Consider the following 23,886-nt stretch of genomic DNA (forward strand, 5'->3'; position numbering starts at 1 on the left):
CTTGAAATATCTCGAAAACTAATGGCTTTATCGTCACGAATGAAGTGTATGTTATTTACATAGAAGGTATTGGAGAATCAAAAAATTGCACTAAAATAGTAATTCCGCCAGTGGCGTAGAATTTGGAAAGGGTCAACCATTCACGTTCCCCCGTCGTACGCCTCTGGTAGTAGCCAGAAACGTTTGTTTAATATAATTTAGTAGGCTGTACAGTACCAGCACCACTTACCAAATTTCGTGTTGTTGTCCCATGCCTGTCAGGAAATATTCAAAAATAAATAAAATAAAAGTTTAATTTTGACACCTTGTATTTCGGTTATTATCAACTTTTGTACTAAGGTAAGTTAGCTTAAATCGACCTATTTTAACCTCAGGAATCTAAGGTTAAGCTATGGCCCATTCTTTACCAAACACCCTGTATAGGGATTATTGTTGACTGGTAGACCTAGTACTAGGTATTTTAAAAATAGAAATGGAAATAATGAATTCCACTCCTTCCAAAGCATGGAAAACGGGACTAATAAAGATACCAAAGAGGGACGACAAAAAATATTGCGAAAACTGGAGAGGAATACCAGAAAAAATAATAAATCTTAAACTTGACTGATAAATATTTTGATGTATGTACTAATTTACTAACCAAATTATTCTTGCATTTTAACAGAAATTACCAATTACCACAAAATTTTCCAAATCGATGGATAGGACGTAAAGGATTATTAGAACGGCCTGCTAGTTCTCTGGACCTTAAGCTATTTGATTTTTTTCTGTAGAGGTTGTGTTATTATTGATAAATTTTTGCCCTTTTTTAAAATATTGATTGGCTTACCTGTTGCTTAAGCTGCTTAATTTCCTTCCTCAGTTCTTTGATGATGTCGTCTCGAAACGCTGTCTGTTTGTCGGCCTGGATACATCGTTCCTCCAATTCTTGGCACTCTCTCTTAAGTTTAAGTACCGTGTCGTGTTTGGTAGCAACCTCTTCAGTCAAAGCTTGCCGCATGTCGATCATATTCTAAAAAATAAAAATATTAGATTAATGTTTGATACTGTGACCATCCTTTTACCTGGGTTAGTAAATTAAACACACTTGGTGTTACCGTCTTTAATTATTACACTCTTATTGATATAAACTAAGCATGCGCCCAGCTTCCAGGAAGAAAACGGGAGGGTTGAAACTATAGTTATTCAAAAAATATGGGTAAATATCCCAAAATTACAGATATACATGAAAAAACCTATACCATTTACCATAATTCGCAAAAAGGTTTACTTAACAAACGTGATTGATCTAATTATGTTGTTAATCACATCTAATTCTGTTTCTTATCTTAGATCACCACGATATAGAAATTTCTTTGCTTTATGCTGATTAATTTAAATTTACAGTTTTCTCTATATTACTCGATTAGACGATTTTTCGAAAATATCATATTACCAGATTTTTTTTCAACTTTAGAACTTCTTATTTAGTTATGTTAAGCTGATAAAACGCATAGAAACACCTCAATGAACATTCTGTACAATAAATCTATAAAATCAGTTATAAGAAAAATAAGCTTTACCTTTTGCAGATTTTCACATTCATCTTTTTTCATTTGGAATTCTTTCGTCATACTATTTAGTTCATCTATTTTTGCTTCTAACTTCTGGATTGTGCTGAAAGTAATTATTCAGTTAATTGTTTTGGTTTCACTGTGAAGTTGTATGCAATTACCTATCTTTTTCTGTAGATCTCCTCTCAGCCTAAAAAATGAATGAAAGGTTAAAACCGAAAGACATCAATGGGATATGTTAATGAATAAAATAAAATGTATAGTAATGTTGATGCCATAAGAGTTGTCTCATTTTTATGTCTTTTTGATCACTTCCAAATTTATTATGCTTCTATCTCCCATCTTCATAACCATCCAAAAATAACAGAGTAACATTTTGAAGGGGCAATTCTTTTTTCGGTTTTTTGATAAAATATAATGGTTTTAACTAAAGAAGCCAAAATTTTTTAAAAAGCAGCCATGTTTCACTTAAATTGTTAATACATAAAAATATACGAAACAATTTGGAGCAATTTGTACAACTTTTGCCATTCTAACCATACAGTAGTTGTATTGAAGATGAAACGTGTATTGCCAACTTATCTGTAAGGACCAAAAATATCATTTAGTATTGTCAATTCAGTATTGCCCTCAGACTATCTGTCAGAGAGGAACATTGTGGTAGAAAAAGGAATGAATGCTGGAATGTCGCAGGAATGGGCCCTAGAACCCACGCTGTGGAACCTGATATATAAATGGGCTGTGAGCCAATAATACAGAGAGACCAAAGAAAGTGGTTTCAAAGAAATGCGTAAGCTATTTTGTAGAGGTTTGAAATCTGAATGAACAAAGAAGAACATTTTAACCCAGACTAATAAGTATGTAATATGATATTATGTACTTTGGAAGTATAGAGTGTGAGTTGCCAGAAGTGTAGGAAGCCCCAAGCAAGTAAGGAGGTACAGGCAAAAACGCTTAAACTCTTAAACCCTGGAATGTTGAACAAGAAGATACTCTATCCCAAGAATTGATAAGATAATGACAATAGAATTGTTGTTTGAACTCAAATAAATTACACCTTATCGTTACACAGTTTTTATTATGGATTAATTGTAGTGATTTACACATTAGGGTTAAAGTATAACGTAAATACATATGTTACTACGAATTGAATAGCACTATATATGGCGACTGATCAGTCATGCCGAATCTGCCGCACTAAATCGCCGGTTTACAAGAACCATACTGCTGCGCTATATTGCTGCGCACTGTTCAATCAGGATTCCCAATAACACCATATAACACATAAACCCCTTGGAGAAATACATCGTTCAAACTTAAGTTAATGCAAACATTGTTGAGTAAAAAAAAAACAAACATGGTTGAGTAAAAAAAATTTTTAAAAAAAATTTAAAAAACATTTTAGTCGTGATTATAGTAGTAGACTAAGAGCCGCTATAGGTGAAATTTCTTAATGATTTTAGGCACGACGGGACCCTATAACTTAAATAGTAGAACCTAAAAGAAAACGTTTGAACATTATGCCGTCACTTTTCAGTGGCACATGCGTCGACAGTGGCGCATCAAACTTTCCACTTATGGATGGGATAAATAAATTAAAAGTTACCCTCCCTTACTAACAGAATTATTTTTTTTATTTTTTTAAGTTCTATGTGATTAACACATAGAATTCAGCGTAATTTTAACCCACCACCCCCTTCCCCCTGCCCCCACCATCAAAAACTTCATTTTTCGTTTTTATTTTTTTTTTGGTGTGATGCAATCAATTTTAAAATTTCAAAAAATTCACACGCATAGCTGAGGCTTTTATAAAATATGCCTATTTTTTATAGACCCATAGGTAGAGTGTACGTAACCTCAAAAAATTATTAGAAATTTTTTTTTCAAAAAAGCGTATAACTTTTTTTGAGGAATAGCTGCAGGTCTAATTTTTTCTTAATCTTGTGTGTTTTATCAAACACTATATTTTAAATTTTTTTCAGATTTTTCCGTAAGGCTTCCCACCTTCAAAAATCCGAAAAACTGTTTTTTGGGGGGTTTGGGGGATTTTCTCTATTTTATAGATTACATAATATATCAAATCAATTTTGTTTTTATAGGTTATATGTAACTTGAAGTAACTGAGTCCTTTAGAATATTTAAAAATCAGAAAAACACGTTTAAACCCCCCAAAACCACCTTAAAAAACAGTTTTTTGGATTTTTGAAGGTGACCAGCGTTACAGAAAAATCTGAAAAAAATTAGAAATATAGTGTTTGATAAAATACACAAGACTAAGAAAAAATTAGATCTGCAGCTATCCCTAAAGAAAAGTTATATACTTTTTTCCAAAAAAAAAATTTTAAAAATTGTTTGATGTTATGTACACTCAACCTACAGATCTATACAAATAGACGTGTTTTATAAAAGCCTTAACTATGTGTGTGAATTTTTTGAAATATTAAAATTGATTGCATCCCACCAAAAAAAATAAAATCGAAAAATAAAGTTTTTGATGTTGGGGGCAGGGAGAAGGGGGTGGTGGGTTAAAATTACGATGAATCTTATGTCTTAATCACATAGAACTTAAAAAAATGAAAAAAATTAAATTCGGGTAATGAGGTAGGGTATTTTTTAATTTATGTATCCCGTCCATAAGTGGAAAGTTTGATGCGCCACTGTAGCCGCATGTGCCACTGAAAAGTGACGGCACAGTGCTCAAACGTTTTCTTTTAGGTTCTACTATTTAAGCTATAGGGTCCCGTCTTGCCTAAAATGATTAAGAAATTTCACCTATAGCGGCTCTTAGTCTATAGGTATAGGCCTTGATACCGCGTACCAAAAAAAAGTTGATTAATAGCAAGCTGAAAATTTGTTAATGCTTAACGGTGTCTATTCGGACAAACTTTGATGTACGGGAACACTGGAACAGGGGAAGCTTTAATTGTGGAACAGGTTAAAAATTTGGAACGTCAGACTACGAAAACGTTCCATGTATTTTGTAGGACAGAACTTCCAATTGATTTGTTACCCTTTCATTAAACTCTCATGCAAAAATCAGACTGCTACGTATCACCAACATAATTCCTGTCATTTGACATGTTCTACGTGTCGGTCTTATTAAAATGCCCAGTTGGTGATAAATAGCAGTCCGATTTTTGCATGAGAGTTTAATGAAAGGGTAACAAATCAATTGGAAGTTCTGTCCGACAAAATGCATGGGACGTTTTCGTAGTCTGACGTTTCAAATTTTTAACCTGTTCCACAATTAAAACTTCCCTGTTCCAGTGTTCCCGTACATCAAAGTTGGTCCGACTAGACACCGTTAAGCTATTAACAAATTTTCAGCTTGCTATTAATCAACTTTTTTTGGTACGCGGGATCCAGACCTAGTAGCACAATTAATGTGAAAACTTTGAGCAGTGTGCGGAAATAATTTATGTAGCAGAAAAATGTTTCTTTCGCCTTCTTATCACCATCTTTTTCACGATCTCTACTTCGTTATTCACCGATTTTTTCTAATAATATTACACTAACACTTCCCTGATGTTATAATGTTGATAAAATTAATTTTACTAGACGTCTTTGATAGTTTATGGTTAGAATTTTTAGACTTACGCAAAAAAAGTGAGTTAGATCTGTTACATTGAATGCATATCACATTAACGTAATTTAATAGAGTAAAAGAAGAAAGAAACATTTTTCACGCGGTATCTTCAAAGCATAGATAAAGCTCAAATAAAGTGTTTCCTTAATTATTTAAAAGTGGACTTTCTAAATTACCTATCCAAAACTTTTTACTACAGACGTTTCTGTGCCTAAAATCTTCAAAGCATTTTCTAAACTTTTATTAATCCAATCACTACTACTATGATCATTTGGGCCTAACACATCTATTATTTTCGTATTCGTAGAAATCTTTACTCTTCTGCAGAATCATTTGTGATAAGGTTAAACACAGGTATCTGCCAAATTAGTCTCTGGTCTTATTTTTAAATATACAGTATGTGTGTGTGTGTTCACAAAGAGGGGATGGCATTAGATACACTTTTTGCCACAGATATTTGAAAGTTGAAGATTGAAGATGTTATATTAAATTTTTATTTTAGAATCTTTAAGAAATTGTATGATAATATCATTAATAGTTTTGGTATTGAAGCTTAGTAGATGTGAAATATTCAGCGGTAAACTTACATTCCGCTCCTGAAGTCTAGCAATTAGTGCTTTCGTATGGTTTTTATTAAGTTCACAATTAAAGATTATATGATTTAAATCTGCAGTAGAGTAGTTATCACATGAACAGAGACAGTTGATACGCATTCCTATTTTAGCTAAATGTGCAGGAAAATTGCCATGGTTTAATCTTAAGCGACTTAGGGATGTGGAATAAAATCGAGTAACGTGATAATCAAATATATGTATAATCAAATAATGATAATCAAATATATGTATAATCAAATAATAATAATCAAATATACAGTATGTCCCTGTAAGTTGTATCCATATGGAAAACTTTTTTATTATTAGTTTTACGAAAAAAAGTTATTCTTCATAAAAAGCTCTGCATGATCCAAAACCTAAGATTTAACTATCAAATATCAAATTCTTTGAATATTATACGAGGTATGTCAAAAAGTTTGAATTTCACTCAAGAGTAAAGTAGCTTTATTTCTTTAAAAGTTGTTTGGAATTAAAAAATATGTTCTAGTATGCAATTACATCCTTCTAATTAAAAATTATTTTTTTTTAAATTATGGATAACTAACATTATTTTCAGTTATTTCAATTCAGATAACTCTTTTATTATTAATTTTACGAAAAAAGTTATTCTTAATGAAAAAATCTGCATGGTCTAAACCCTAAAATACAACCAAAATACATACGTTTATTTTTCACAATACCGAAAATTGTTATTATGAAAAGTTATTTAGAATTAAAAACTATGTTTCAGTATGTAATTACATCCTTCTAATTGAAATATTCTAAACTATAAAGGTACTTTACTTTTGACCTAAATTTATATTTTTTGACATACCTAGTATAAAATTGATAAAATTTGATATAAGATGGTTGTATTTTAGGTTTTAGACTATCCAGAACTTTTTATTAAGAATCACTTTTTTCGTAAAATTAATAATAAAAGAGTTATCAGAATTGAGTAACTGAAAATAATGTAATTTTTCAAAAAAATTGTTTTTTTTTTCAATTAGAAGGATGTAAATTCATATTAGAATATAGTTTTTAATTCCAAATAACTTTTCATAATAGCAATTTTCAATATTGTGAAAAATAAAGCTACTTTACTCTTGAGTGAAATTCAAATTTTTTGACATACCTCGTATAACATTCATAAAATTTTATATCTGATGGTTGAATCTTAGGTTTTGGACCATGCAGAGCTTTTTATGAAGAATAACTTTTTTTCGTAAAATTAATAATAAAAAAGTTTTCCATATGGATACAACTTACAGGGACATACTGTATATCTTATCTCTTAATATTTGGAGTCATGAGGAGTAGTTTTGATATGATCTACACTTGTTGCCCGTTGAGATGTTGTCCAAGGGGAAGAAGAATGAACACCCGTCCATACTGGCGGGCAAATATCAAAACGATAGAAGTTGTGAAGAAATTACAAAGAGTTAAGAAGAAGAGTCACCAGAGACAGAAAAAAGAACCGACTACTAAAAGAGGAGGCCGAAAGACTAAAACCCTAAAAAGGAAGAGCTAACAGTAGAAATAAAACAGCGAAAAGTGGCTTCACAATGAAAGCCGGAAATGCACTAAAAACAGGGTAGGCACCCGGACCTGACAGAACTAAAGTTCATATTTTAAGAAAATGAATGAGTGAACAACATAATGGATGACCTCCTTAGGAGACAGAAATTCCCCACGGTAACCTTATCCTTATCGCTAACCCTGGGAAAGGAATGGAAGAACCGGCTACTTTCAGGCTAATATGTTTGCCAAATACCTTAGGCAAGCTATTCGAAATCGAAGAAATAGCAGACAGGGAGACCTTTTGGACCGCCAACATGGGTTCAAAAAAAGCAGATTTGCCATAGACGCCACAAACAGAATAACAATAGAGTAAAGAAGCACACAGAGGTAGGTGGATGGTGGCACTCTTCCTGAATATCAAGAGCTCATTTAACAAGGTGAGCTGTGGGAAAATTATCAGATTATTAGAAGAGGATATATCCTTACACCAAAAATTGGTGAAGGATCATTTCACAGACACGAGCATTAATATAACTAAAGACAATACAATGAAGACATCTCCGGGAGTACCACAGGGTTCGGGAGTACCACAGGGTTCTCTACTAGAACCGCTGCTCTGGAATGTACTCGTTAACAGCATACTGCAGATAAACCTAGGAGAGGGAATACAGGCAACTGCTTACGCAGATGACATGGTCTTATAGTAGAGCAATTTTTCTTGTGGAAATCAGTGGAAATTCTAAGTACTAACACAGAGACAAGGAACTGTTACAATATTACTAGCATCTATATTGATTACTTTTGTCTAAACTTTTGATATAACTTTGAAAACACTTTATATAAACATTTTAACAATAATCCCGAATATAGCCACTCCAAAAAATCGAAAATAAGCTGCGTTTTTGTTAATAAAGCAAATTTAAGGTAAAGCAAAGTATCTTTGCAAAGCAAAGTATCTCAAATTTGCGTACCTTTAAGGTTTCATAATTTAAGTACCTGAAAAAAGGAAAAAGTTTAAAGATTCACATCAACTAGGAGTGTACTTATATAAAAAGTCTACATACTGGTTTATATCTTCAGGAATTCCGCTTCCAAGAAGATCTGCTTCTGTAAGTTCAATAAAATTAAGGCCTTCCGTATTCCATCGTTTCTCTTCCCTTATCCTTCGCAAAAATTCTAATACATTAGTCATATCATTCTCTAGATTAAATATCCTCTTCCGTGGTTCGTCCAGAAGACTTCCAGCTATATCGTTTTCTCGGTACTTCTTCATTACCTAGTTAAAAAAGTATATTTCAAAATAAAAGTTAGGATTATTAAGAACACTTACATTGCTCAAATCTTGACAGCTTTCTTTCTTCTATTAAATTTCATAAATTATAACATTCAAATTTTTTTGAATATTCTAGGGTTTCTTAAGTATCTTGGAACAACAATAACTAAAGACAATAACGGATCCCAAGAAATAAACAATGGAATACAAGACGGTAACATGAATATGTCTTTATGCCCTGCGAAACTTTATAAAATCGAAACAACTAACAAAACATACAAAGATACAACTATATAAAATAATCATACGACCAGGAGTTATGTATGGTAGCAAAACGTGGAAAACAACAAAGGCAAATGAAGAGAGACTACGTGTCTGGGAAAGAAAAATCCTAAGGAAGGTTTTTGGGCCGGTAACAGATAAAATAGCAGGACAATATAGGATAAGGACTAACAAAGAGCTTGAATAAGTAGGTATATCCAAATGCTAACATAATAAAAGAAATAAAGTTCAGAATACTCCAATGAGCAGGACGAGAGGACAAGAAGACCACGTGGATGCTCTCCACTCCTAGTCTAAGAGCTAGTGAACCCTCCGACTAACGGTCGTCCTGTAAGGCTAGAAATTTTTCTAGTGATAATTCATAGCACATCAAGGCTAAAAACCATGACCTGGCAGGCCTTAGCGGTGCACGTGTATATACCAGGTGAATCGAAAAGTGCAAAAGGGGGTAAAATAAACTTTCTCCTGTAAGGTTTAAATTTAAGTATGTGTTTGAGTAAGTCCTTTAGAAGATATGTGTACAATGACAGGCGATTCTGAAGAGCATAAGACCTTGCCAGGCGATGGGAAAGATTAGGGGTTTTTCCTAAAATTATTCTTTTTGCATCGAACAATTTTTTTTAGGTTTTTTGAATAATTCCAAACAGAAAAGGTCTTTGATGATTTTTCTCTTAAGTTAATAGTTTTTGTTATATAAGCGATTGAAAATTTTGAAAATTGCGAAATCGGCTATTTTTAACCCTAAATCGGACATTTATCTAAAAATTTCAAAGTTGCCAAGGTAGGTAGATATTCTTTAAACATTGATTGATGAAATCCTAAAGAGTTTTTTTTAATACAATATCGGAAACGCCTTTGTTTTTTAATTGCTAATCAAGCGGGCGCGACACTGTGGTATAAGTGAGGACGTTTGAGTTGGCATAAATTCATTATCTCGAGAATGGGCAAATTTCAAGAGAAATCCTCAGACAGGTCGATTTTTATTTTTAAATTAGGACTTTTTGGCATATATGTAATACTAGTGACGTCATCCATCTGAGCGTGATGGCGTAATCGATGATTTTTTTTAAGTAAGAGTAGGGGTTGTGTGATAGCCCATTTGAAAGGTTATTTAATTCTCTATTCACTAATATAAACATTAACATAATTATTTATACAGGGTGTAAAAAAAAATTTTTTTTATTAAATTAACTTTGATTAAATTTGACAAATAGAAGAAATTGTTTTTTGTACACCCTGTATAAATAATTATGTTAATGATTATATTACTGAATAGAGAATTAAATAACCTTTCAAATGAGCTATCACACAACCCCTACTCTTATTTAAAAAATCATCGATTACGTCATCACGCCCAGATGGATGACGTCACTAGTATTATATATATGCCAAAAAGTCCTAATTCAAAAATAAAAATCGACCTATCTGAGGATTTCTCTTGAAATTTGCCCATTCTCGAGATAATGAATTTATGCAAACTCAAACGTCCTCACTTATACTACAGTGATGCGCCCGCTTGATTAGCAATTAAAAAAACAAAGGGGTTTTCGATATTTTATTGCAAATAACTCTTCGGGATTTCATCAATCAATGTTTAAAGAATATCTATGTACCTTGGCAACATTGAAATTTTTAGACAAATGTCCGATTTAGGGTTAAAAATGGCCGATTTCGCAATTTTCAAAATTTTCAATCGCTTATATAACAAAAACTATTAACTTAAGAAAAAAATCACTTAAGACCTTTTCTGTTTGGAATGTATCAAAAAACCTAAAAAAAATTTGTTCGATGCAAAAAGAATAATTTTAGGAAACACCCCTAATCTTTCCCCTCGCCTGGCAAGGTCTTATGCTCTTCAGAATCGCCTGTCATTGTACACGTTTCTTCTAAATGACTTACTCAAACACATACTTACATTTAAACCTTACAGGAGAGAGTTTATTTTACCCCCTAAATTTGCACTTTTCGATTCACCTGGTAGATACACGTGCACCGCTGATGCCTGCCAGGTCATGGTTTTTTGGCTTGGTGTGCTATGAATTATCACTAGACAAATTTCTAGCCTTACAGGACGACCGTGAGTCGGAGGGTTCACTAGCTCTTAGACTATCCAGTGGCGAGATAATAATATAGCAGAAGACCTTAAAACTGCGGATGTGGAGAATTGGATGAAGATTGCTCAAGACAGAGAGGAAGGAGGCATGTTGTCGAGTCGTCTCAAACCCACGAAGAGTTGTAATGCCACGAACTGAATTAGGGATAAAATGGAATTTAAGGGGGAACTGTGACATAAATAAAAAATTTTCAATATTTACCTCGCAAATGCATTCGGCACTTCTTTGTAACTTTTCTTCTAGCATTTTAACACGTTCGGTAGCTTCTAGTTCTAAATCCTCAACGGCTCGTACAAGCATCTCATTTTGTTCAGTCAAATCTCCAATCCAATTCTGCTGTAGCTGCATTTTCTCCTATAGAAATATTTATTTATTTATTTATTTTCAGCGGGCTGCTGCCCAATATGATTACAGTTTATAATACCGGGTGTCCATTTATATTTTCCCCCATTTTAACTACCTATAACTTCTAAACGGCTCAAGATAGAAACATGCGGCTTTCGCTGAAATGTTTTATTTTACTAAAAGTTTTGTATGAATCGATTGAGTTTTTGAAGTTATACTTCTTTACGGGCGTAATGACGGTGAAATTTTATATGGGAAAACCTAGCGACCGGGCGCATGCGCATTATAACTTTGTTCTGATTGGATGTTCAAATGACATGACAAAAATTATCCAATATGGCAGCTGTGGCACAGCTGTGGGACTGTGTTTGGTTATAATGTATGCTTGTTGCGTTTTAAAATTTGTAGGAAGAGAAACAACAAACAAAAAGTTAGTTAATGGTTATACTGCCTTTTTAAATAGTTTTCATATTATATTTTTGGACTTATTTACATAGAAGAGATGATTGTTACATGCCAATGTGAAAGCTCATCAAACTGTGCCTAGTATGAGTGCCGCAGATCTCGCTTATTCAAAGCTAAAGAATCTTTCACTGGTAAGTGTTTTATAAATAGTTGATCAAATTTTGTTATGATATTTGAACATAGCCACTTTGCACGACGCAAGTGATTGCGAAATGTATTAGTCGTTATACGGGCTCCGATACCTACCTTGAACCTACCAAAATACATAAGTAGTATGTAATACTTTTTTTTACATAATTTGATTACCATCAAAATTTATATCAATATTCACCTAATATATTGTCTTCTTACCCTATGTTTTGTTGTATTTTTTCAATTCTAAATCATTTCAATTCAAAATCAAAATAATTTGATTTACATAAGTTAAAAATGTCAAAAGGTTAATCTGTTTAGTTAGACGATCTTCGCACATAATGACAAGCTGCCTCTGTGGTGCAGTTTAAAAGGATCCCCCAAACCGACGCGAAACTTTTGCGACGCGAATTTTTCGTTGCGGAACATTCGCAGGCGAAACGGTAGCGGACAAGGCTTTCCCACATTGGCGCGGAACCTGACGCGACTGTTCGCCATACAAATATGAACAAATTATATTTTTAAATCGGCCAACAGGTTTAGGAAATACAAGACATCAAAAATGACCAAATTTTTAAGTGGGCGTAATCTCTATGCAAGCAAATTAATAATAATATCATAATATATGTATAATGAAAACTTATCATTTTCTCCTAATTCTGACCCTATACTATTCCAGACTTTACCTTTTTTTCTTATATTTTTATAATCTTCGTCCGTTAAATCATATATTATAGGATATTGTTTAACAATTTCAATGAGTTTTTCTGTAGCAACCATTTTAAAATACGCGAAACTACAACGGTAGCGGAAAAAACCGTGCATGCAGCGTTTCATGAAAGGAACGCTGTTCTGCCGCGACCGTTGCGGATTCCGCGCAAAGTGGTCTGAACACGTTCATAATCCGCCGTGTCTATCGCCGCGATTCCGCGTAGGTTGCGGCTGCGAAAGTTTCGCGTTGGTTTGGGGGATCCTTAATGCGGGTGAATCCCAATACAACGCAAATACCAGCCGCGTGGTAAGTTGGTTCGAATCCCAATAGAAACTTTAATTTTTTTATTTTTTTTTTATACATTTTATGATTGTAAGTATATTTATTATATAATTTTATTTTCAGAAAATACGTATTTAGTTAAAAAATTTTCCGACAATTAATGTTCAGAAATCATTTGTGGCATTTTTAATGTGTTTGTGTGTGTTTTATTTTTTTATTATTTTAATTTTTGGCACTGTTTTAATAAAAATGTTTGAGAAGTATTAAGTATAAATTAATTTAATATTTAAATAAAATATAAATAAAAAGTATATTAATTTCGTTTATAATCATATAATCATATAATCATATAATAGAAGTATAACTTCTTACGTGCGTACAAAGTACACACACATTCTTTTTTTATATCGCTTTCAATTACGAAAATAAAAATGGCGGATTTTTGAAAAAAACTTTGTTGACTTTTTTTTAATGGAACACCCAGTATATTTTTTTTGTAAATTGAAAGAACAATCATTCACCTATCCAGCGATATAAAGTTTTTTAAAATCGGTTGTCAAATCACTGAGTAATTACTTTTTAAAATGAGAGGTGCAGCGTGGATATCACATACCTAAATAACATGTAACTAAGCAAAATGATATTATGTTGTGATTTTCACATTGCAGCTCTCATTTTAAAAATTAATTTCTCAGTCATTTGAGAACCGATTTTAAAAAAAGTTATATCGCTGGATAGGTAAATGACCATTTTTTCAAGTTACAAAAAAATATACTGGGTGTTTTAATAAAAAAAGTCAACGTTTTTTTTTCAAAAATCCGCCATTTTTTATTTAAAAGCGATATAAAAATGTCCATTTACCTAAAAAATTGAAAAAACGATCATTTACCTATCTAGCGATATAAAAATTTTCAAAATCGGTTGTCAAATGACTGAGCAATTAATTTTTAAAATGAGAGATGCAATGTGGAAATCACATAACAATATCAATTTGCTTAGTTAGAGAGTTGCACCTCTCATTTTAAAAATTAATTACTCAGTCATTTGACAACCGATTTTGAAAAACTTTATATCGCTGGATAGGTGAATGACCTTTCTTTCAATTTACAAAAAAATATACTGGGTATTCCATTAAAAAAAAGTCAACAAAGTTTTTTTCAAAAATCCGCCATTTCTTTTTCGTATTTGAAAGCGATATAAAAAATTCAATTAATTCAGACAAAACTTTTACTAAAATAAAACATTTCAGCGAAAACCGCATATTTCTATCTTGAGCCGTTTAGAAGTTATAGGCAGTTAAAATGGGGGAAAATATAAATGGACACCCGGTATAATATGTCAATATACTTATGTGTGTCAATAATTATTAAAATATAATAAAATAGTCATAATAATACAATAAAATATAAATATCACAAACAGATTTACATATCACAACAATGACTATCTATTCTACAACTACTCAAATAAACATACGCCTGAGGCCCGAAATGAATTCAGCTTTTGGCGCAAAAAAATCTAGATCAGGGTGAATATTTGCCCATCTTAGTGCTCGAGATAAAAAGTTGTTATAAGCATAGTTGGTTCTGTGAATAGGAACATAGAAAGTTTGGTTTAATCGTGTTCTGCGGAGAGGTACATGGAGACCAGCCTGCTCAAGTAGCTGAGGACACAAAACTGTTGAATTAACTATGTCATAAAGCATCTTTGCATCTTATTTTATTCGTAGGTTTCGCAATGAGAAAATGCCAAGTTGGGTTTCAATTTGATGATAATTTACTTGATTTAACTCAAAAGGTATACCCAGTTTATATGCTACATATTTCAAGAACTTGTGTTGAACTGTCTCGATTTTTGATATGTAAATATTATAAGATGGAGACCATACATAAGAACAATACTCTAGATGAGGTCTAACTAAAGAACAATATAGTAGTTTAATTGCTTCAATATTCTGAAAGTCTCTAGTGCATCTTTTTATAAAACCAAGCATTTGAAAAGATTTGGAAATTTTTGACGTATAATGTGATTCAAATAAAAGTTTATAGTCTAAGTTAATTCCCAAATCACGAATTTCAGTAACAACCCAGTCAACAGGATATTCTGTATATTATAATTATATTCTATTGGGTCTCTCGGTTGTCCAAAAGAAATAGCATGACACTTAAATGCATTCAGGGCCATGACATTCAACATACAACACTCACTCAACCGATCAAGATCATGTTGAAGATTAATACAATCTGCTGTATTGTTGATAATTGTGTAGAACTTTAGATCATCTGCAAAAAGAAGAGGTGAATTGTGCCGGGAGCAGTGGTGTATATCATTGATGAATATGTTAAATAACAGGGGCCCCAAATGCGAACCATGAGGTACTCCTGAATGAACCTTAATCTCACTGGAAACAAAATCCCTGATACTCACCATCTGAACTCGGTCAATCAAGTATGTTCTCAGCCATTCAAGAAGTGAACCATTAAAACCCATTTGTTTAAGTTTAAATATTAAAATATTATGGTTGACCTGATCGAAGGCCTTGGAGAAATCGGTGTACAGTGCATGTACCCTACAGCCCCTCTCCAAGGCCTTCCCCAGGAAGTCCACAAACACTAGTATGTTACATTCGGTTGATCTGAATAGATCAAATAATAAAACTGATTGAATACAAGAAATGATAAAATATGCCATATTCTTCTTCTTGTAATATTGTAAGGTGTTACAAAGCTTTCACATTTTAATTTATTTATATTTTTTTCTTGATTTTTTTAAATTTGTTAGGAATTCCCAGAGTATCAGCAGGAGATTCAAAGCTTCCGAAAAGATATAGCAATAGCTCTGAAAAATGATATGGAAGTGTTTAAAAAAAAGATCATGTTTATTATGAACATTAACTTGAACAAGATTTGTATAAAAATTTGATATTTCAATAAAATATAAAAGATATTCTAATAGAATATGTTGTAGATCAGCAAGCTCCCTACGCTAGATTTTTTTGTAGATTGGAATCATACAGTGATTGTTTTTATTAGACAAATAGTTTTGATTAAACCTCTATTGGAAGTTGCTTAAATCATATCCTGACCTATATAAAAATATACCTATATAAAAATTGAAATGATTAAAAGCAGTGCAATGGGGATTGCATCATATTATTTGTTGCATAATCAATACAAACTAGTTTGCAAATAATAAAAACAATTTTATTTTAAATTAAAAATATATCGGAAATTGAATTCTGAAATTGTAATAATCATAAATTATGCTATTATTAATAATAAATCATAGCTAATTTTATCCTATCATAAGTCTACAGTATTGTTTTGTTTTGTGATTGTGTTATTCTAAAATAATTAATTTCACAACTTCTTAATTGTGGGCTTATGCATTTCAGTATGTAATAGGTACATTCCATGTCAAATCACTCAGGCAAAAAATTTTGGATCTCCGATTTGTCTGAAAATTGGTATATAGCTTCTGCGGGACGTAAAAATAAGATATTTAAAGTCAAAAAAATCTTCTTCTTCTTTTTTCTCAAAATGTTATTTTATGCGATTTTACAGTGATTTGGTGTTTATTTAAACAAATTTGCATTTTCTGTCGTAAAGTATCAATGAAAAACATAATATTTTAATAGAAAGAACTCAAAAATGTCATTATATGGCATTATAACAAGTTATTTTGAATCAAAACAAGTTTTTGATCAAATTTTATAGTGTAAAGAAACGTTAAAATACCGTTTTTACATTTTCCTCCATTCCCAAAATACATTATCATCGATTTGGCTGAAAATTTGCCCACAGATAGCCAAAAGATAGGACTTTAAGTGGTTAGAAGGATTTAAATTATATTTCAATACCAAAAAAGTTACATGCAGTAATATCAGACTCAAAAGTATATATTAGTCCAGTCGGGATAGCATTTGACCTTGAATGCCCAGCTGCCCAAAATTTTATTTTTCTGATCTTTAGGGTCAATAGTAGCCTAAATTTAAAATCACGAATGAATTCCTCCGTTACGTTAGCCGCCATCTTGATTTTAAAGGAGAACCTTTTTTGCTCAATATCTCCGCCATTTTTAACTTTTCGCCAAAAATGGTAGGAACTGAAATTGTTCCAAATAAATCGTATTTACAGTTATTACAATTTCTTTTTACAATTTTTGTCGTGAGGTCGATATTTTCGAGTTAATTGTACTTACAGTAGACGCCTATATTTTTGACTATAATATTGCATGTAAGTTTTTTGGTATTGTAATATAATTCAAATCCTTCTCACCACTTAAAGTCCTATGTTTTGTCTATCTGTGGGCAAATTTTCAGCCAAATCGCTTATGATGTATTTTGGGAATGGCGAAAATGTAAAAACGGTATTTTAACTTTTTCTACACTATAAAATTTAATCAAAAGCTTGTTTTGAATCAAAGTAACTTGTTATAATGCCATATAATGACATTTTTGAGCCCCTTCTATTAAAATATTATGTTTTCCATTGATAATTTACGATAGAAAATGCAAATTTGTATAAAACACCAAATCACTGTAAAATCGCATAAAATAACATTTTGAGAAAAAAAGAAGAAGAAGATTTTTTGACCTTAAATATCTTATTTTCACGTCCCGCAGAAACTATATACCAATTTTCAGACAAATCGGAGGTCCAAAATTGAGTGATTTGAAATGGAATGACCCAATAACTGTAGCCCATTAAGTATATCTAGTAGATGGATAAAAAAACTAGCTGATTCATATCTTCTTTATTCTATATTTACTTGTCTAAATGAAGATCTACCAAACAAAATATACAAATGAATATATCATTTCGAAAATGGCACAAGTCCATTAATTAAAACTTCGTTCCATTCCATTAGAAATGAGCATAAGTCCATGATTTGGTCATTTTCAAACAGACTTCAATTTTTGTACGCCTTTTATGTTGACCTGTGGTATATAAAAATGTGCTCTTTTCACATAAAAATGTAAATAGTCCGTTGTTTAACCGTAAAATATTGCAAAACCTCTAAATTTTAAAGAATCGCTTGGATTGACATGAAATTTAGCATACACATAGCTAACAAGTCCAAGAAAAAAAGTGATATTGTGTCGATATGTGCTTTTGCCCTGGGGGTGGTTTTGACCCCCTCTTGAGGGTGAAAAAATATTCAACCAAAGAAAGTCAGGAAATGGATAAACTGGCTAATTTTAAGTAACTTTTCTTCTATAGAGTTTTTTCACTAAGTCAATACTTTTCGAGTTATTTGACAGTGAATATGTTCATTTTTTCAACAAAATAACCACGCTTTTAGACGGTTTTTCGTAAATAACTCAAATAGTACGTATTTTGTCGAAAAAACATTTTTAGCAAAAATATAGCCTGTAAAAAATTTAAAAAAATGGTGTACCTATATATCACGTCTCTGCACCTAGTAGAAGCAGAGTTATAGCTAATGAAAAATAGGTTCATATTCGTCAAATTCCAAATGGAATACTTTAACGTGAAATAACCAAAAATTAAGCACATTTCGGGGAAAATTCATTACAACTTATTTAAAGTGTTTAAAAAAGCTTCATTTTTGTTTTATAAAAGAAATTTCTAACATCAAAACTAAACAAGTTACGCTCAAAATAAAGTTATTCCTTTTTGGTTTTGGTAAAAAAATCGAGAAAATCACCCCCTAATTAGTATCTTAAATGAACTTATCGTTACGACTTCACAAGTTACTTGAATCGTGTATATATTGTTTATATGATCTGTAAGTTTCATCGGTTCAAAGTCCTTATTATTGAAAGGGCTGTAGTTAAAAGGGGTTGAACGAGTCACTGATCACGAATGTATGCAAATTTAGAAACACCAAATCTTAATCAATTTTTGTCTAACAGAAAAACAAAAAAATACATGATATTCAGAAAAGCAAATCTGACTTTTTTGTTTTTCGAGATTTTTGGTATCTCTAACAATTTTTAAGTTATTTTGAAAAAAAGTATATTTTTCAAAATTTAAATTTTTAAAAATTTTACTTTTAAACCAAATTGTTTCAAAAATAATTATTTGACTCGATCGCACTTACAGATCATATAAACACAACATAAGTAAAATAATTTGTGGAGCGGTAACGATTAATTTCATTTAAGTTGCTAATTAGGGGTTGGTCTTCCCGATTTTTTTTTGCAAAAACAAAAGGGACCAACTTTATTTTGAGAGTAACTTGCTTAAATTTAATGCTAGAAACGTTTTGTAAAAACAGAAATAAAGCTTTTTTTAAACACTTTAAAAAGGTTAAAATAGGTTTTCCCCAAAAAGTGCTTAACTTTTTGAATATTTCACGTCGAAATATTCTATTTGAAATTTGGTGAATATGAATCTATTTTTCATTGGCTATAACTCTTGTTCTATGAGATCCAGAGACCTAACGCGTACACCATTTTTTTTACTTTTTTATGTGCTACATTTTTGCTAAGAACGTTTTTTTCGACAAAATACTTACTTTTTGAGTTATTTGCGAAAAACCGTCCAAAAATGTGGTTATTTTGTTGCAAAATGAACATGTTCACTCGCAAATAACTCGAGAAGTGTTGACTTGGCAAAAAAGCTCTATAGATCAAAAGTTACTTAAAATTAGTCAGTTTACCCATTTCCAGACTTATTTTAAACATATATTTTTTCACCCCCAAGAGGGGGTGAAAGTCACACTTAGGGCAAAAGCACACATCGGCACAATATCACTTTTTTTCTTTGACATGTAATCTATACGTATGCCAAATTTCATGTCAAACCAAGCGGTTCTTTAAAATTTAGAGCAAAAACCGTGAAAGAATGGACTAAAAACACTTCCAGAAATAAAATCGCACCTTCTTCTTCTTATGGAGCAGTGCACCTATAGTGCTTTGAATAGGAGTTACAATCCTTTCAAAGGTTACATTCTAGTTCTACTGAGATTAAGCTCAGATCAGTAAGAGAATTATTGATTCACACTCGCATGAACGTTAAAACTGACTCAATTATACCTAGAAGAATGCTACAGCTGCAACTACAATTTATATCCGACTGAAATATTGACCATTAAAAACGCATGCAACTACAGAAATATATCATTTTGCTTTACTCAAAAGAGATCAAAAGCATGTACCAATATTCACAAAAGTACTAGTCATTCACCAGACAGATTGCTAAAAGAACAGTAATTCACAGAAACGGTAAAAAAATGATTTGCTGATAATAATTAATGAAAGAATGATTGTCTCACTGTCTGACGACTGAATAATTATAACGGAAAGACGAGTCCCAGATCAGTAAATCTGAAACATCTCATAGAACCAATATCTGGTTACATTCTTTATCTCTTCCTTTTACAATTTATAAGACAAGGAGACGACAAATAAAGGAGATGGACGGGACTACAATATGCAGTAACATTTTGTCTATTCGTCTAGGAAAAATTCCAAAGAAAGTTAGCTCCGTGTAATCACAATCTGAATAAATTGAGAAAATGAAAGACAACCAAGCTGTCATTGGACGGTCTGTATCGGACAGTGTAGCAACATCTATTTAAAGAAATTATAAATTTTTTAAACTCGCTACAGCATACACGAATTATTTTTTTATAATTCGGCTTCAATAAACAGCTTGGTTTTGTCTCTAGTCAGAGGTTATCATGTAGTCTCTCTGATGAGGTCTGCTGCAACTGAAACGTTTCTAAGGAGATGAATGATCATCTCTGAACTGCGACAAAACAGAGGCTGTGTTTCATTTTGAATAATTTTAGTGATTCTGTTATTCAGTCAAAAGTATTTCTAAACTGTGTTGTTTGCACTTAGTAAAGGTAGACAAAATATGTATAAAACTATATACAGGGTGGTGAATCGGAAAACGGGCCATAGGATACTCAATGTAAAATTCTAAACTGTTGAATTTCTGCTTCCCTAATTATGTTACATCAAAAGTCATGAGAAGTTATTTGTAGAGGATTGAAATCTGTATTAGAAACAGAAGTTACAATTGTTCTACGATTTAAACACATTCCAAAATTTTGAAAAATATAATGTATTTACCGCAGTAGGTATGTGTGGGCATGTTAGGCCACACGTTATTATTTAACTGACAGTGAGCACATTATTGACTGAAGAAGATATCTTTATTATTAATACTTCTCCTTAACTAAAGGTATCTTATCAACTTTATTGTGTTTTAAACAGTAATTGATAAAATAAATAAAAAAATTGACAGTTCAAATTGTTAATATAATAAATTTATTGTCAACAAATGCAACCTTATACACATTATGGTATTGCGTGTGGCCTAACTTTGGCGTATTACTCTGAAAAATGTATTATATTTTTACAAAATTTTGAATAATTATTGTTCGTAGAACAATATTAACAGTTGTTTTCAATACAGATTTCAATTCTCTACAAATAGTTTCTTATGACTTTTGATGTAAAATAATTAGGGAAGCAGGAATTCAACAGTTTAGAATTTTACATTGAGTTTCCTATGGCCCGCTTTCCAATTCACCACCCGGTATACAATGAATAGATAAAATGTGACACATTAACAATATTTCTCAAAGATAACTTCTATTATTAATACAAATAATCTTTTACTCCTGAAGGTTATGTCTATATATAGAAATAAGTAACTGCTTCAAAGAAACCTTCTACGAAATAAAATACAAAGCTTTAAACAGTCTTCACAACTAGTATTATCTATCTCCTGCATTTTCTCTTCATAAAGTCTTTTAAACTCATTAATAATATCTATAATCATTAATAATGCCTATGGAAACAACAATGCAAAACTCAACTCCACCAGCCTTACACCTATAGGTAAAAAGGCTTAGGACTAAATAAGTAAGTAATAATATCTAACATTTTTGTCTCACCACAAACACTATTTCCAATTGGTATCAGACACGGACCACCATCCGAGACCAAATGTCTTTGATGCGATCTATTTTGGGTAAACGTAAACACTAATGGTAATTTTTTTTTGACATCCATTTTACTGTGATCTATTTTATACAACACATGTGAGTTGTATAAAAGAGACAGAGTGACAAAGTCAGTATTCACCTATTGGTAAATACCTAAAAGAGTACAATAATAATAATAATTGTATTCATTTTGTGTTTTAGTTTGGTTTCCAGTGTTGAGGTCAAGAGTGTCTGGTCATTTTAGTCTTCTGTTCTGTAGGGGTGTCAGGAGATTGGTGACCAATATGTTTGGGTAATCCTGCAGTCTATTGTGGTACTTGCAGCATAGAGAAATAATTTATTCTTTGACGGTTTGGATTTAGTGGTCCCTATGTATAGTATTGTTGGAAATGTACCAAGCAGCTTTGAAGAGTTAGTTGCCTTAGAACTTTTGATTGAAAGCGCTAAATCTTGTGTAGGTTTGTTTCGGTGGCAGTTCCCCAGATTTGAATGCGATATGTCTAGGTGGGTTTAACACACAGTTGAATGGGTCTGCCGAATAACATTGTAAGCGATACACTGTTCGTTTTTGAGAAGTCGAAGAAAAAGTATTAAAATTGTGATAATGGTGAGTTTATACATTTTAAAGGTGAGTAATACAGTTTGTAATTTGTATTTACAAACTTTATTACTAACTCTTAAAATGTATAACTTTACTATTGTTATAATTTTAAAACTCCTTTTTCGATTTCTTAAAAATGAGTGATGTGGTGCTTACGTTATTCGGCAGGCCCATTCATTTGTAGATATGCACTTTGTTTCCTAGACTTAGACGTGACTTTTGATTAATGAACCATCTTTCTGTATATGAGTCCCAGTTGCAGTTGTTCATTCCAAATATGCTTATGCCATGTTAAGCGACTGTCTAGGTAAATCACCAAGTATTTGGTGTCACTTTTGATTGGCAGTGGAGTGCTGTTAACTCTTTTAGGGGCAGACATGATACAGCAAATTTTACCTTATATATATATGGATTAGAGAAAATCAATGTAAATGAGGTACGAAATATGTACCACTGCCCATTTCAGTGAATTTTTTTGTGGTACAATGTGGGTACCGTCTCCCCTGAAAGAGTTAAAGGTTACAGCTGGATTTATCCCCATCCTTAGTGTAAATGTAAGGTGAGTTGACTTGGAGCTATTAACTTTAACTCTTCACAGATTGAACCATACTTCAAGCCTGTTTAGGTAACTTTGTAGTATCTGAGAGGCTAGTTTTAGCGATTCTACTATTGAGCCCTAAGTTTTCTAAACTGTTTTGTTTGAACTTGGTAAAGGTAGGCAACATAATATGTATAAAACTATACTTAAAATTAAATAAAATTAATAGATAAATGTGACACATCAACAATATTTTAAAGATAACTTCTATTGATACAAATAATAATCTTTTACTCATGAAGGTTATATCTATATATAGAAACAAGTAACTGCTTGGACGAAACCTTCTAGTGCTTCTAGGAAATAAAATACGAACCTGCAAACAGTCTCCACAACTAGTATTATCTATCTCCTGCATTTTCTCTTCATAAAGTCTTTTAAACTCATTAATAATATCTAACGTTTTTGTTTCACCACAAACACTATTTCCAATTGGTATCGGACAGGAACAGTCATCCGAGACCAAATGTCTTTGTTGCGGTCTATTTAGCGTACACATTTTAAAAAACTAATAAAAGACGTAAATTTTCTGTAAATAGATAATAGTAGAAGTTATTTTGGGTAAACGTAAACACTAGTTGAAGTTGTAAATGTTGTCATATTTCACTATTTTGACGTTTGTCTAAGCTTTCACAGCATGCTACATCCATATCCATTGATAAAAAACTTTATATTTGCGTGACCAACCAGACCAGATGACTGCCTTGGGATTTCTCTCTCATTTCTATATATGTTAATTTTAAATAAAAAATAATGAGGTCATTACCGACGACTATAATTTATTTATATAATTTATAATAATATTTACTTTCCCTTTCATTCTCCACATGTATATATTTAACACATTGCCCTGCCAGCCAATGACAGCAGACTTTAAAGTCAACAGCACGATTTGATTGGA

The 23,886-nt window shown here is 31.8% G+C and overlaps 1 protein-coding gene across 5 annotated transcripts in view; it reads right to left on the reverse strand.

The window, feature by feature from the left end:
• Window positions 1-23,645, reverse strand: part of LOC114328083 (probable DNA double-strand break repair Rad50 ATPase) — a 105,483-nt gene extending 81,838 nt beyond the window's left edge. For 2 of the 5 annotated variants that reach the window (XM_050655559.1, XM_050655558.1), the window contains exons 1-7: window positions 23,302-23,643; window positions 11,124-11,276; window positions 8,318-8,529; window positions 8,225-8,249; window positions 1,715-1,743; window positions 1,563-1,656; window positions 830-1,012 (exon numbers count right to left, since the gene is read on the reverse strand). In XM_050655559.1, coding sequence (XP_050511516.1) covers window positions 830-1,012; window positions 1,563-1,656; window positions 1,715-1,743; window positions 8,225-8,249; window positions 8,318-8,529; window positions 11,124-11,276; window positions 23,302-23,484 — 879 coding nt within the window. In that variant the 5' untranslated portion in view covers window positions 23,485-23,643. Of the gene's footprint in view, window positions 1-829; window positions 1,013-1,562; window positions 1,657-1,714; window positions 1,744-8,224; window positions 8,250-8,317; window positions 8,530-11,123; window positions 11,277-23,301 lie in introns of all 5 variants that reach the window. The other 3 variants (XM_050655556.1, XM_050655555.1, XM_050655557.1) reach the window with 3 other exon arrangements.
• Between the last annotated feature and the right edge of the window lie 241 nt (window positions 23,646-23,886).

The sequence above is a fragment of the Diabrotica virgifera genome, chromosome 7 (assembly GCF_917563875.1).
Source record: "Diabrotica virgifera virgifera chromosome 7, PGI_DIABVI_V3a".
Taxonomy (NCBI): domain Eukaryota; kingdom Metazoa; phylum Arthropoda; class Insecta; order Coleoptera; family Chrysomelidae; genus Diabrotica; species Diabrotica virgifera.